A 16,022-nucleotide genomic window follows, 5' to 3' on the forward strand; every position below is an offset into this window, starting at 1 on the left:
TAAAAGTTTATTTATTTATTTGCATGCTTCTAAGCTAGTAATTCAAATAATGCATGAAAAAACTAATAAAATTTCTAAAATGCATGAACAAAATTTAACCATCCGCCTTTGATTCAACCTATTTTCGGAGTGGATTCCACTCTTAATCACAATTCCTTAGCTAATTCTTAGATTAAAACAATGAAATTTATGATTCTTAAGACTCCAATTTCATGCAAATCACCAATGAACCAAGATTGCCCTTCCAATAGATGAAAATAGAATACCCTAATGTAAGTAAAATCAAAAGCAAGCAACAAACACATCCAAGACTCCAAAACCGTATGTTTTTTTAGGTGTGACCTCCTGATCAACACAGATCAATATTGGGTGATCCCAATAGCTTGGAATGGACGGATAAACATGCCTTTGCTCTCCTCCAACTTCTATATCTCCATTGGCTTGCTAAATTTGGCTTCTCTTGACAAATATATTGATCCCATGTCCTCACACACATCATCTATGAGAAACAAAAATGGAGAAACAAACTCATGGAAAAAATAGTAGTAGTTGTTTCAAAAAACGATTTTGCCCTGGTGACAAAGAGCACAAAAAGTCTACTTTAGGCAATGCAATAGCTTTCATATCTTAAAACTTGGGAAAAGAACATTGAACAAAAAATTTCATGTGAAACACTATGGTGCATTGGCTTTAAAACACTCTGTGTATGATCGGTGCCAACTAGAAATTTTTGTTTTAGGATTGTAAATATTTAACACACCACTAGATGGTTTCAATCACATATTAAAGATGTTAGGGCGAACTCAAGTCCATCGGCATCCTACCCAACATGGCCTTTCACTATGTGAAATAAACAGCCAAGGAGTGTTATTACTACCTCTCACAGCCTCTGTATCAAATAAAAGACACCTGCTTTTGAAATTTTCGAGTTAAATAAGACAGCATTTGCGATTTGCTTGAAGAAAAGGCAATTAAGCAAACATTAAAACCAAAAACTAACGTTAATTTTCTTTACCTATAAGACACCTGCTGCTTTGCTTTAATCAAACATTAACACCAAAAAAGACAATTGTCTTGACCTTGGGGACAATTATTCTCCATGAAATATTGCCATAAGTCCTACACTCTGAAGGCATTTTTCTTTGCTACATCTCACCCATTACAACATGTATAGCAAGTCATACTGCTGCAAAATCTGCACATGCACAATATGCCAGCAAGCTGGACACCTTTGCTCAAAGCCTCTAAAATCAACCCTCATGATGATTTCCCAGTCATCCCTGAGACAACCTGCAAAAAACAACTAAGGGTTAGAAAACGTTTCTCAACACATGCCCAAAATCAAAACGGGCATTGATAGATCCAACCCACTTCTGAAATTTTGGGCTGCTCAACAGGTTCTGCACTTGAGAGTGCATTTCGAATGGGCGGGACCACAAGTGGAAGCAAAAGTCCTGCACAAAATTCTCCATTCAGTCAGAAAGACAAGATTTACAAAAATATCTACAGCTAGCACATTTGCCTAGATTGGTTAAGGTACAACAGCACGCATCCATATACTTGAGTAGAAGCCACACATTGTGTCTCTATGGGAATGATGAGTTTCCAAAGATTGTGTGGGCACTTACACACAGCCTATGAACCTAGGTCTATTGATCAAGGATGTAGAGATGCTTAGATGGGTTGGTCATACTTCACAATGCAGCAGCAACACGATTCCTGACATTTGTACAGATTTGCAAGTGCAAGGTACATGTTTGTTCTCAACTAAGGACATCAAAACTTATACAGTACAAAAAGGTACATCAATTAGCAACCCCAAAAGCCTATCTAATGACCAATCTCCATAGGGGAGAGAATAAACAATGAGGAAGGAGATGCCTTTTATAGGCTCAACCATGCCCAAGAGCCTGGCCAACTGCTGGTCGGCCAACAGAAAATCCCATTAAATTCTAAAGGCTGCCGACCTGCTCCAGAAGTACTCCAAAACTGGCCGACATGGTCCTTGTCCTCCTCTGGACGATCTTCTGTACCTAATAGGCCCTGGCATGAGACCTAATCTAGCTGTTTATCTGTTACCTATCAGGGTTTAGCCTTGGATTATGAGCCGTGTACACGTGTGCACATGACAATATAAGTGAGTCTTGGGTTATTATTGATTCATTGTGGTTCGGACCTAGACCAAAAGGCTTACTCCTGCCATGCACATGGCGGATCATGGGTAGCCTTGCCGAGGGTCCTTGTAGACGGGCAAGCACTGGTGATATGGGATGCCAGGGCTGACTTGCATGGACTCGTGGTAGTGGAACCTTAGCCCGGCTCACTAAAGACCTAATGGGCCTATGAGACCAAAGCGATACAATAATGTCCATGGCATATCTCATCATGGAATGGAAAATAAAACAGAAAGAAAACATAAAAAAAATATAGCTATCTCACTGGGGTGATACAAAACTGTCCATGTAAACTCATCATGGAATACTAAGAACATAAAAACATGGGAGCAACATCAGCTCCGAGTAGATTACCACTCTCCAAAATGTCAAGCATGGGGCTGACGAGTATGGCCGAGAGGTCTCCCTCAGCTAAGTCAAGTGGAAAGGTAGCTCGATGGCGGTGGAGCATGTCCTAGATCTCGAGCTGATGAGGTGATCGTGGCCAGCGGGGGGGGGGGGGGGGGGGGGAGGGCGTTGGGCACGCTGGAGTGCAGAGGCTCGGTCCGAAAGGGGTAGTCCACCGGCGTCTAAAAACCAACCACACGAGCGAGAAAAAATTCTGGTTTCTTTGCTGAATCTTTGTACTTGAAGTAGGCTTTGATGTAATATGCGGAAGTTTCGGAGAAGAATCGGTAACTTCAATACTCAGAATTCAGCACTCTTTTCGAGGCGAAAATTAACGCACAAACTGAAAGGAGATGTGCAGAAAATAGAGAGAGAGAGAGAGGGAGAGATGGAGAGGACACAGTATTGGGTCCCAATTACCCTCTGTAGGGCAAGTATGGGGCAGCCCATACAGGCTGCCCAGCCCTTGGATTGTGGGCAAAAGCTGTGCCCAGCCCTTGGATTGTGGGCAAAAGCTGCGCCCAACCCTCTGGAAGCAGGCGCATCACCTTTCAGCTTGATAGGGAAATAACGTAGCATTTTATGGGATTTTACTCAGCATTTATTGCTGAATATTCACAGTCGTGGGACATTAAATGCTGGCCGCCTGGCTTTGTGCTGGCCGACTGCTGCAGTAGGAGTACTATATAAGGGAGAGCCCACAATCCCATTCATTCATCTCATTCTCCACCAAGAGCTCAAGCATAAGAGGCTAGACAAAGCCAAGAGGGTGCTAAGCAAAGGGGTGAAGGATTCGGGTCAAGGGCAGGGTATTCCCAGCCAAGAAAAGGTCCAAGATTGCTGTATTTTCTTTCAGATTTCTCATCATTCTAATAAAGCAAATACACCATCCGTGGTGGGGGCCCTACAGAGGGTAATTGGGACCCAATACTGTGTCCTCTCCATCTCTCCCTCTCTCTCTCTATTTTCTGCACATCTCCTTTCAGTTTGTGCGTTAATTTCCGTTGCGAAAAGAGTGCTGAACCAAAGGCTTGATTCAGATATTGGATATTAGTACTGGCCCAGTGTAAGACTCTTGTGGGTCATCCTCGTGGTGAGCTCGGCATCAGTTATCTCGTGCCTCAACATCGACTCAGCTCAACCTTGACATCAACACTTTTGTTTGATATTGTATTCATTTGTTGTATTGGTCTTGGCTTGAAAAAGCTCGTGGATTGTTCCTGAAATAAATTCCTGAAGAGGGGGCGAGGCCTATTCACCGCTCAACGTGGTGTACCGTGTGAAACCCCTATTCCCATCTCTCTCTCCCCCTTCTCTCTCTCTCTCTCAAGAGAAGGGAATTACTCTCCAGAAAGTAGAGACACTCAGAGCCCGCAGGAGACAGAGGACACCTGGCTTTCAGACACCACGCCTATACCAGAGAGAGAGGACAGAGATCAAAGCTCAGTTTCACAGAGAGGGTGCGGAGCGACTGGCTCGCTTCAGAGCAAACCTAGGCATGTTCTTCAAGGAGCTGTGGACACCCCCTTCATTGATGTATACCATTCTAAACCCCCAGTATGGTACAGGATGGAGCTAGCTAGGTTGCATATCATGATTGTATACTCCATGCATATAGCTTTGAATTCTCCTAGTAGTAGAGCTCCATCACCTCCCCCACTCAATTGTACTTATTGCACACCCAGATTCAGCTTTTTAGTTCAGTACTTTTTCATTTTGTTGGGATCACAGAGGATACCCCACACAGGTACACTGATTTGTCTCATAGGCCGAGTTCGGTCTTTTGAAAAACGTCAATAAAATCTTTCTTTCTCATGTCCCATGCCATGCGGATTGCGATTGGCCAGATACAGGTTTCTTCCCACCGCCTCAAAGTGGAGATAGGTAGAGCTGAGCGCATCTTCAGAGCCAGGGAGCTCATACGGACACCCAGAGAGGAGAGGATCTGCCGACTATGTGTAACTTGGTTGAACACAATGCTAATCAATACACTTAAATACACTAAGATTTGAAGGACACTTGCTCAAATACAAGAAGTAAATTGCTGAATTTGACAAGAGGCACACAATGAGCCGGAACGGCCGACCCCTCCCTTGAGTAAATTGTATTACTGTTGGAGAAATTCAATACATAGTTTCACGGGCATCCATTGCCAAATCCTCCATGCCAATGCATATGAAATTCAGCATTTAGAAAACAATGGTATGTCGATGTAGATCACCAAGGAGCTGCCTTGATGCCCGGCCCGACTTCAGTGCTCATATTCTCTACCATTGGCTCTATGTTCTACCAAGCAAGGTAGCAACATCTTCAAGAGCACATAGGACAAGAGAAATACTACACAGGGCGGCTAAACAAGGAGTCCTGCCCTTCTACTGAGTAAGTAATGACAATACATTGTCCAATTACCTTACCAGTCTTCATAGAAGTTGTTGCAAGCGGAAGCCTTCGCGTTGGAAGCTTTAGAAGTGTTGATATCTTCGATTTGCCGCAATCCTTCGCGACAAAAGTCTTCAAGAGGATGAAGGGAACCTTGGGAAAGCTTCCCCTATGGTTCAACTTGAGAAAGGAAGGCTGAAATTAGGGTTTTCAGCAAAAAGACCAGAAATTACAGCAAAAATGAGAGCTGTTTTGCTGAATTTTAGTCATTGGGAGTGAGTAGGAGAGTGATTAGCACTTGGAAACACTCTTGGAAGCTTGGAAAACACCCTAGCAAGTTGGGTATGGCTATGGAGAGCTTGGAAATGGAGAGAAATGGTGGAAAAACAGAGTTTTCAGCCTCCAAAAATCCTCATGAAGAGAAAACACGAATTTCTCTTAATACGTAAGTGAGTTGGGGTCCAATCAGGTGAAGGGACACGGGGAGATGCCCATTTATGAGTAAAAAGGGAGGATCAGGTCCTGGACATTGAGTCTTGTCCGCCTCGGGACTTCAGTGAGTGTGAACTTGAAAGAGGTCATAATTTATAAGTGACTTTTGGGCGCCCAAACTTTAATGAAGTGGGAACGCACTCACTTATAAATATTGGCTAAGTCCTAAGGGCTATTTGAGCCTAGATTGGGTAATACTTACCACCTGTTCACATGCCACACAACCATGTCAGCAGACAGTTTCACACGCACGGTTCACGGGCGGGCGTCCCCTTACCCGGAACTACACATAGGTCATGCAGGCATGAAAACAGCATGCAATTTCATTTGCAGGCAAGCACATAAAGATGCTATGCAATGCAGCATTGGCATGAGCAATTTCCGTTCATGAAACCATATAAGACCAGGCGTTTCCAGGCAAGTATATGCGATACCAGACCCAGTGGAAAGCCAATCCTCCAGGCGTTTCCGGGCATGTACACAAAGGCACAAGTCCCAGCGGAAAGCCAAGTCCTCCAGATATTCCGGGCATGATAACATCAAGTCCCAGCGGAATATCATATCCAACTATACAGCATGACACGTGTCAATCACCTGCATAGGCATATTCCATAACCCATGGACACTAATCCAATATGTACATAGTGTGAAAGCAAGAGTGAACCATTCGGGTGGCCAAATGGTGACATTCCCCCCCGCTTCTAAACAGTTGTCCGCAACTGAAATGCATCCAAATATGTCTGAAGCACATGCGGGCAATCTTTGAAGAACTCTTCATCTACCCATTTAGCATCAATGGGAAGATAGTTCTTAAACTTCACAAGGTAACGCCTCACAACTTTGCCTGCAGCAACCTTGCGTTCCTTGTGATACACAATCTGCTCTGGCTGCAAGATCTCCTCAAGCTCATCCACTTCTGGTGGATCCTCAGTGACCATTTCACTGGGCTCTGGCCCTACATACTTGCGAAGAAGACTCACATGAAAAGCATTGTGTATGTGCCAATGACTAGGTAATGCCAATCTGAAAGCCATTTCATTGATCTTCTCGATCACTCGAAAAGGTCCATAGTACCTGGTTGCAAGCTTAGGATATGTACCCTCTTTGCCAGGCCTCTTTGAAAGTCTTGCTTTCTCAAATTTCAGCAATACCCAATCATTCTCTTTAACATCCAATTGCCTTCTATGCTTGTCGGCAGCCTTTTTATGCTTGTCTTGTGACCTTGCAATGGCTGTCCGCACCTGAGCAAAAGCAATATCCAAGTCTCTTACATACTCATCAGCTGCAAATATCTCATCCTTTGTGCGAAGGATGGGTGGCAAAACCACCTTACCATAAACAATCTCAAACGGGGCCTTTCCCATAGATGCATGCACCGTGTTGTTGTATGCAAATTCCACAAGCGGTAAGTACTTCTCCCAAGAAGACTTCTGATCCGCCACATAACATTTCAAGACATCCAACACAGCTGAATTTGCAGCTTCACTTTGCCCATCCGTTTGAGGGTGATAAGCTGATGAGAAGTCCAATTTGGTGCCCATATTATCAAATAAGGCCCGCCAAAAGAGACTTGTAGTCCTGGGATCTCTATCCCCCACAATGGACTTCGGCATTCCATGATGTTTGAACACTTGTGCAAGATATATTTTAACCATATGCTCAGCTTTGATGGTCTTTTTGACCGGCAAGAAATGAGCTTGCTTGCTAAACCTGTCCACAATTGTCCAAATTGCATCATTACCCTGTTGGGTACGTGGCAAGTCCATAATGAAATCCATTGTAATACTTTCCCATGGCTGCGTGGGAATAGGCAATGGCTGAAGCAAACCTGGTGCCTTTTGCCTATCAAATTTGACCTTTTGACAGGTGATACATGCACGTACATGTGCCTCTATGTCCTTCCGCATACCTGGCCAAAAGAAATACCGCTCAATCATGTGCGTAGTAGGCATTATGCCTCTATGACCAGCATATGGAGGAGCATGGCACTCATCCAAAACCTTTTGCCTCATGTCAGACACCACACATAGGCAATTATCTTTCATGAGATAACCCTCTTTGATCACATATGAGGCATGTGCATGACCAGCCATCAAATCAGCCCAAATAATGGCAAAATCAGCATCCGTATGATACAAATCACGCATGGTAGACAAGTCCCCATGAGAGGCAACCGAGATAGCTGCTACATACGGCTTTCGTGACAATGCATCGGCCACTACATTCTTCTTTCCTGGGGTGTGTAAGATCTGAAAATGAAACATAGAGAGGAAATTGGCCATCCTCATATGCTTCTCTGACAACTTAGTTTGAGTAAGAAAATACCTCAAACTTTGGTGATCTGTCTTCACAGTGAAATCAGCCCCAAGAAGGTAATGTTTCCATATAGTAAGTCCATGAATTACAGCTAAGAGCTCTTTCTCATAAATGCCAAGAGATAGCTCTGCATCATGCAATCTACGACTCTCATAAGCCACGGCATGTCCCTCTTGATTAAGGACAGCCCCTATGCAATTTCCAGATGCATCACATTCCACACAAAAAGGCTTTTGCAAATCCGGAACGATCAACACTGGACCATGAGTAGTTGCATCTTTCAATTTGAGGAATGCATCTCTCTCTACATTAGTCCATTTGAACACGGCCTTCTTCTTTGTCAAATCATACAAAGGAGAAGCAATCCATGCAAAGTGCCGAATGAACCTGCGGTAGTAAGAGCATAATCCAAGAAAACTACGGCTCTCATGCACTGAACTCAATTCGGGCCAATTCCGAATTGCATCAATCTTTGCAGGATCCATCCGCACTCTGATGCGGAGAAACTGCAATTAGGGTTTAGAGTTCATTCATGGGAGATATACACAGAGAAGCAAGGGAGAGAGAGAGAGTGAGAGTTGTGGGGATAAGTCAACTCATGAAAAGCATGAGTGTGTGACTCCCCTATCACACATGTATATTGCACTAGTCCACATAGTGCACTTAGTACATTAAAAGTACTAAGTGTACTATGTACTATAACTTATGGGCTTGTACACACTATAAGGGTGGGCATAACGCCTTTACCCCAACAACCTCCCACTTAAAGGCAAAGTGCCCTTAAGTAAAGGAAAAGAAAAAATCAGCATGTACATGATAATATACAAGGCCATATCAAGGCTGAAACTGGCCTCATCCAATGCCCATCAAGTGTCTGCAATGAGCAAACCGCTCCGGAGGCAAACTCTTCGTCAACAGATCAGCTGGGTTGTCATCCGTGTGAATCTTAACAAGCTGAATTTGCTTGTTCTCTATCACCTCTCTGATGAAGTGATACTTCACATCCACATGCTTCGTCTTTGCATGAAAAACAGGGTTCTTTGCCAACTGAATGGCACTCTGACTGTCACAATGCAACAATGGAATATCCCCTGTATAACCCAAATCAACCACTAACCGAGATAGCCATAATGCCTCCTTGCAAGCCTCTGTGGCTGCAATATACTCGGCCTCTGTAGTAGATAAGGCTGTGCACTTCTGCATCCTGGATATCCATGACACAGCACCTCCTGTGAATGTAAATACATAACCGGTAGTAGACTTCCGGTTATCTGGATGACCGGCATAATCCGAATCCGTGTAACCATGCACTAATGCATCCTGTTTGCCAAAGCAAATGCACAAATCCTGTGTGCCCTTTAGGTATCTCATGACACCTTTCACTGCTTCCCAATGCTTCTTGCCAGGGTTGGCCATGTATCTAGAAACCACTCCCACTGCAAATGCAATGTCCGGCCTAGTAGCAACCATGGCATACATGAGACTGCCACAAGCTGAAGCATACGGAATCTTGGCCATATCAGCCCTGTCTCTATCTGACTGTGGGCTGTCCATAGCACTGAGTTTCACATATGGAGGCAAAGGAGTACTAGATTTCTTCCCCCCGTCCATATTGAACCTCTGCAAGACTTTGCCAATGTATTCCTTCTGAGACAAATACAACACATGCTGATTTCTGTCCCGAAGTATCCGCATACCCAAAATGTGATTTGCATCACCCAGATCCTTCATATCAAAGGTCTCATGCAGCCTCTTCTTCAAGGCATCAATCTCTTTACGAGATTTCCCGGCAATCAACATATCATCAACATACAAAATGAGAATCAATAGACTGCCATCCAAAGCTTTCTTGGTGTACAAGCAGTGATCTATGTCACTTCTCCTGAATTTCTGAGTTTTCATGAATGTATCAAATTTATGATACCATTCTCTTGGTGCCTGTTTGAGCCCATAAAGACTCTTTTTCAGCTTGCATACAAGCTTCTCCTTTCCACTCACTGCATAACCCTCTGGCTGCTGCATATATATCTCCTCATGGAGATCACCGTGAAGAAAAGCAGTCTTCACAGCCATCTGAATCAAGTCCAGATCATCATGCGCAACCAAAGCCAATACAGCTCTAAGTGTGGTCATTTTGACCACTGGAGAGAAGATCTCATCAAAGTCCACACCATATTCCTGCTTGAAGCCCTTAGCCACTAACCTGGCTTTGTATCTTGGCTTTGCATCTGATGCAACTTTGAGCCTGTATACCCACTTGCATGGCAAAACCTTCTTGCCTGCAGGCAAAGGCACCAATTTCCATGTTCCATTTTTATGCAGAGAATCCATCTCTGACTTCATGGCACGCTCCCATAGAGCTTTGTCTGCCCTCTGTAAAGCCTCTTTGTAACATGAGGGCTCCCCACAGTCAGTAAGCATCAAATAGTCAACCCCTGGAACAAACCTGTCAGGGACTCTGGAGGGTCTAGTGGACCTCCGTACCCAATGACCATCATTTGCAGGTTGCTGTCCAGCCTGCATATCACCCATTGGTGGCTCCTGTTCCATGCCATAAGGCTGAAAAATCATGCCCGGTATATCCTCCAACTGTGGTATATCCATAGGGATATCTTCTGCCATATCTGGCTGTCCATTTGGACCATTTTCAGCACCATTTAAGGGCTGGTTTTCCTGCTGTAATGGCTGATTTACAGCCCTTTGTTGTTGTCCATGATGTCCATCATCATCAAAGATGACTCTGCCAGGCTCCTGTTGCCTTGCAGGCTCCTTATACATGCATGTTTCATCAAAAATGACATCATTGCTGCGTATGATCTTTCTATTCATGGGATCCCAAAGTCTATACCCCATTTCACCTCTGTCACCATATCCTAGGAAAATGCATTTGTGAGACTTGGGATCAAGTTTGGTGCGCATTTCCCTGCGTATGTGCACGTACGCAACGCAACCAAACACTCTCAAGTGCTTGTATGACGGAGGCTTCCCTGTCCATACTTCTTCTGGCACTTTCCCACCAAGCCTCGTGTTAGGTGACCTATTTATAAGGTGTACGGCTGTCATAACAGCTTCAGCCCAAAAACCATGAGGTAATGCAGCATGTGACAACATAGAACGGACCTTCTCCTGTATGGTCCTGTTCATCCTCTCTACTGTCCCGTTTTGTGGAGGATCATAAGGAGTAGAAAGCTCCCTCTTGATGCCTTTAGCATCACAAAAGTCCTGAAACTGTTTGGACATATACTCTCCACCATTGTCGGAACGCAAAGCCTTCAGTGTTTTGCCAGTTTGATTCTCAACAAGAGCAACAAACTTCTCAAACACTGAGAATGTATCACTCTTCAAACGAAGAGGATAAACCCACACCTTGCGTGTGGCATCATCTATAAAAGACACAAAGTATTTTGCCCCTCCCAAAGAAAACTGAGGCATCTCACATACATCTGTATGCACAAGCTCTAACTGAGCATCTTTCTGTCCAAGAGCTTTCTTGTGGGGGCACTGTAGTTGCCTACCATATATACAATGCTCACAAAACTGAAAACTTGAAAACTTTAGAGAAGGCAAGTAACCCAAACGAGACAATTGCTCCATTCCCTTGACACTCATGTGTCCCAACCGGCTATGCCACATAGAGATTTCCGGCAGCTCGGTTGCATTTACATTTGCATGGTGACAAACACCTGCATGCATGAAATAAAGAGTGTCCACCTTAGAGCCTCTGGCAACAACCAGTGAGCCCTTACTAATCTTCCACTTTCCACTACCAAATGTGGTAACATAATAAGCATCATCAAGCTGTCCAGTAGAAAGCAGATTCTTCTTGATCTCAGGCACATGCCTGACATCATGGAGCATAAGCTGTGAGCCATCTGAAAATACAAGCCTCACATCACCTCTGCCAAGAATTTTGCATGCATGGTTATCACCCAAATAAACCACTCCTTCATTGCCAGCAGTGTACCTGACAAACAAGTCTCTGCAACCTGTGACATGAAAGGAGGCACCTGAATCAATGATCCATGAGTGCATACCATGACCACCTGTAAGAAGTGAATGGGCATCAAGTGAAGACGTAAAGAGGACCTCATCCTCACTGCCACCTGCATGTGACACATTGATTTCTTCGATCTTGACTCCACTTTTGCCCTTTGGCTTTACATCTTTGGCTTCATCCTTCTCTTTGTCTTTGCCTTTTCCCTTTTCTTTCTGATCATTTTTCCATTTGTAGCATTGCTTTTTAATGTGTCCCTTCTTGCCACAATAATGGCATTCCAAATCCTTTTTGGAGCGAGACTTGCTCCTTCCCCTTTCTTGGCTTTTCCCCCTTTGCTGGGATCTCCCACGTGCATTCATTGCATTGGACTTTCCAACAGAGTTGTTCTTCCTGTTCATCTCTTCTTGAAGAAGAGCACCCTCAACATCTGCATATGACAGCATAGCATGCGAATTACTAGTGGCTGTCCTGAATGTGTCCCAACTCTCTGGCAAAGTGCATAAAAGAAAAGTGGCTTTGAACTCATCGTCCATTGCCAACTTTTGATTGATGACCTGGCTGACAATACCATTAAACTCATTTAGATGGGCTGTCATAGAAGCCCCTTCCTTCATCTGAAGACCTATGAGTTTCTTCAACCAATACACTTTGCTTGAGGCACTTTGTTGGGCATACAAGTCCTGCAATCTCTGCCACATTCCCCAAGCTGTCTTCTCTTCACGAATGCTGAAAAGTAATGAGTCTGACACAGACAACATGATAGTAGATCTTGCCAGCTCATCCATATCTTCCCACTCTTCAGCTGTAAGAGAAGCGGGCATCACACCCCTTTCTTTGATAGGCTTGTGCTGCTTTTTCTGGAGCAACACATTGTAGCACTGGGTTTGCCAAATATCATAATTCTGCGAGCCTTCAAGCTTCTTGATGTGAAGCAATGAAGAGCTCTCACCTGTGGTTGCCATAGCAAAATGCAACCTTTAATGCCTGACTCCCTGCAAATGTGCAAACACTGCACCCAAGATGTGCAAACACTGCACCAAAAGCACACAAAGTGCTCACAAATGTTCTCCCAAGCTTTATCTCCCACTGCGGAAGCAAGAATGCAACTTTTCTCCCACTTTTTGTGATGAAAACACCAAAATCTGGTTGCTGCAGATTTTGGACAGCACCTTGAATGTGCTTTTTTGCCTCTCCAAAGTACTGTACAGCAGTACCAAGTGCTCACCAATGATGTACCAAACCTGTATCGGCAATTTCAGCAGCTAAAATTGAACCTTTTGGTCACTCAAAACAGTGTACAGCCATGCCAAAACATGCACAAAGCTGTGCCAAATCTGTACCAGCAGGTACAATAGCAATAAATGCTCTCCTGGCTGTCCAAATGAGTGAAAATCAGACTTTTACACTCTTGTACACTGCATAAAACAGTCCCGAACAGAAATTGGGCAAAAGCCCCTTGACTGCAAGCTGATTTCTGAAGATTCAAGGCATAAATGTCTTGCCTGCTGCTTTGCCAAGCTCAACAAGCATACAAACTTGAAAAGCCCCTTGATTTAAGATCAATTTCTGATCATACATGGTACATTGACGCACGTAAAGGCATCCAGAGTGTTCACGATGCTTCCCCCTGGCCACATATACATCAAATACATGAAAGCCCCTTGATTTACAGGCACATTGAGTGCTTGTAAGGCATCAGCACATTAACCACAGCATCAAATGCGATTGCGTGCATGCAAATCAACCCAATCGGCACAAAAGCCCCTTGATTTGCACTGTAATTTGCTGCAATTTTGCCCAAATGTGCGATTTTTCACATCATACAGCATGTATGAGTGCTTAATTGCACAATTACATCAAAAGCCCCAAATTTTGACATCCAATTTCCTGCAAATTGATCCTGATTTGACCAATTTCCTGCAAATTTATCCTGATTGTGACCAATGTCACCCAATTTTGCCAATTTTGCTCAAAAATTGAGCAATTGGGCACCTGTATTTGCTCAATTGATTTAATTGATAAGAAATTCGCAAAAAATTGAAGGCAAATACCTATGAAATTCTGAATTTCTCTGATTTGCAGGCGGGTTGATGAATTTGGTGCTGCTGCAGAAAGATTGTGCTGATGAAAAATCCTCACATGTGAGTATCTTCAAGCGTGGTGTAGAAGACTGCTGCAAGCGCTGCCCTTTGGCGAGCTTTGTCAGGGCGAGTGATGCGAACAATACCAGGTTGTTGCCTGTACTCCCAGCAGCGCACAGAACAATACCAGGTTGCTGCCAGATGGAAGCTTGCTGACGGGCGCCCCCTTCGCTAATGGTCGGGCGTTGATCACGATGTCACGGTGGTGGGCGTTTGCCTTCGCCTATCCGCCAGCTTTGCGTGAACCTGCAGCAGCACGGCGCCCGTCGCACGTCTAACGCCTTGTGGCCACCAAGGCTACACGCTCACCGCACCGTTTCTGCCGGCTCGTGTCAAGTAGTAAAAGCCTTCGCTTCACCCACTTGATGGACGCCCGCCGACTACCTGTAGGTGCAGTTGATGCGCTGGCTGCTGTTGTTGATGCGCTGGCTTCTGCTGCGCTAACTGGGTGGCTGCGCCTCTTCACACACAGGCTGCTGAATGGGAAAGTTGCTGCCTGCCTGTGTCAAAGATTCGAAGGGCACCTGCCCTAAAACAGAAGCTGCAAGGTCGCCCTTCTCAACACCTACAGGCTCCGAATGAACCAGGCAAACCTCACTCTGGCTCTGATACCAGTTGATGCGGAGAAACTGCAATTAGGGTTTAGAGTTCATTCATGGGAGATATACACAGAGAAGCAAGGGAGAGAGAGAGAGTGAGAGTTGTGGGGATAAGTCAACTCATGAAAAGCATGAGTGTGTGACTCCCCTATCACACATGTATATTGCACTAGTCCACATAGTGCACTTAGTACATTAAAAGTACTAAGTGTACTATGTACTATAACTTATGGGCTTGTACACACTATAAGGGTGGGCATAACGCCTTTACCCCAACACACTCCATCTTTGGACACAATATGCCCAAGATAATGTATCTCTGACAAGAAGAACTCACGCTTCTTTGCATTTATGAAGAGTTTATGCTTATGGAGCTCTTCAAAAACAATAGCCAAATGAGCTTTATGCTCTTCTTCGGTCTTCGAGAAGACTAGGATGTCATCAAAGAAGACACCTGTAAATTTCCTGTACCCACGGAATATGCGATCCATCATTCTATTGAATGTAGCCGGGACATTTGTAAGACCAAAAGGCATCACAAGATACTCATAAAGCCCAAATGCTGTCCTGAAAGCAGTTTTGTGTACATCCTGAGGCACTACACGCACTTGATGATATCCACTCTTGAGATCAATTCGGCTAAAGCATGCCGATCTATCCAACTTGTCAAGGATGTCGTCTATGCGTGGAATCGGAAACCGATTCTTGATGGTAAGCTTATTCAAAGCTCTATAATCCACACACATACGAAAGGATCCATCCTTGATAGGCTGGCCTATTAGGTGGTGAGCTACCCGGCACAAGATCAATGCGATGATCTTCCGGTCGTACAGGTGGTAACTCATTTGGTAACTCATCAGCAAAACAATCATTGTGCTCTTGCAAAAATTTCAGTCTATCATTACTAAGAGTGTTTACATGTACATTATTTTTCTCAACATGATCTCGTACAAAAATCAAGTATGCAAAAACACTCTTTTTCATTACTTTCTTAATTTGTACATGAGATACAAGGGGAATGGTATCACCCTCTTCACCAGCATCAATTACATGTTCTCGGCCTTTATGTATGAAGGTGATCCTGTTAGTCTTGTAAGCCTTGCACGGATCAATACGTGTATGCCAAGGCTTTCCAAGCAATACATCACAGCCATTCAAAGGCGCCACAAGAAAATCCTCATGATCCACATAGCCTTGAATGTGTATGCGCAACTTGCCAAAAATAGGCATGACCTGCACTTCTCTACCAACAAAGGCAGCCCCTGCTTCAATTTGAGGACCCATGTCCTCCACTTCAATACCCAAAGTAGTTGCCATCTGAGTGGATATGAAATTTTCAGATGCACAATCATCAAACATGAACAAAGCGGGCTGATCCTTGAGTTGTCCCCAAGCTTTGCATACAACCCTATCTTTGCTATCATGTGAAGTGTTGCCCTGCACATCCGGCACCATATGCACATTAGGCTTCTGTACGTTAGCATTTTCAGCTTTGTTCTTATTTGGGCATGCTTTTGCCATGTGCTCAGTGCTGCCA

The 16,022-nt window shown here is 44.3% G+C and overlaps 1 protein-coding gene across 1 annotated transcript in view; it reads right to left on the reverse strand.

The window, feature by feature from the left end:
• Positions 1-1,033: 1,033 nt before the first annotated feature.
• The window catches only part of LOC147639991 (fiber), a 36,878-nt gene continuing 21,889 nt past the window's right edge, over positions 1,034-16,022 (reverse strand). The window contains exons 2-3 of the mRNA XM_086775992.1: positions 1,372-1,454; positions 1,034-1,290 (exon numbers count right to left, since the gene is read on the reverse strand). Coding sequence (XP_086632118.1) covers positions 1,258-1,290; positions 1,372-1,454 — 116 coding nt within the window. The 3' untranslated portion in view covers positions 1,034-1,257. The remainder of the gene's footprint in view (positions 1,291-1,371; positions 1,455-16,022) is intronic.

The sequence above is a fragment of the Cibotium barometz genome, chromosome 3 (genome assembly GCF_041138505.1).
Source record: "Cibotium barometz isolate CiBa-2024 chromosome 3, ASM4113850v1, whole genome shotgun sequence".
Taxonomy (NCBI): domain Eukaryota; kingdom Viridiplantae; phylum Streptophyta; class Polypodiopsida; order Cyatheales; family Cibotiaceae; genus Cibotium; species Cibotium barometz.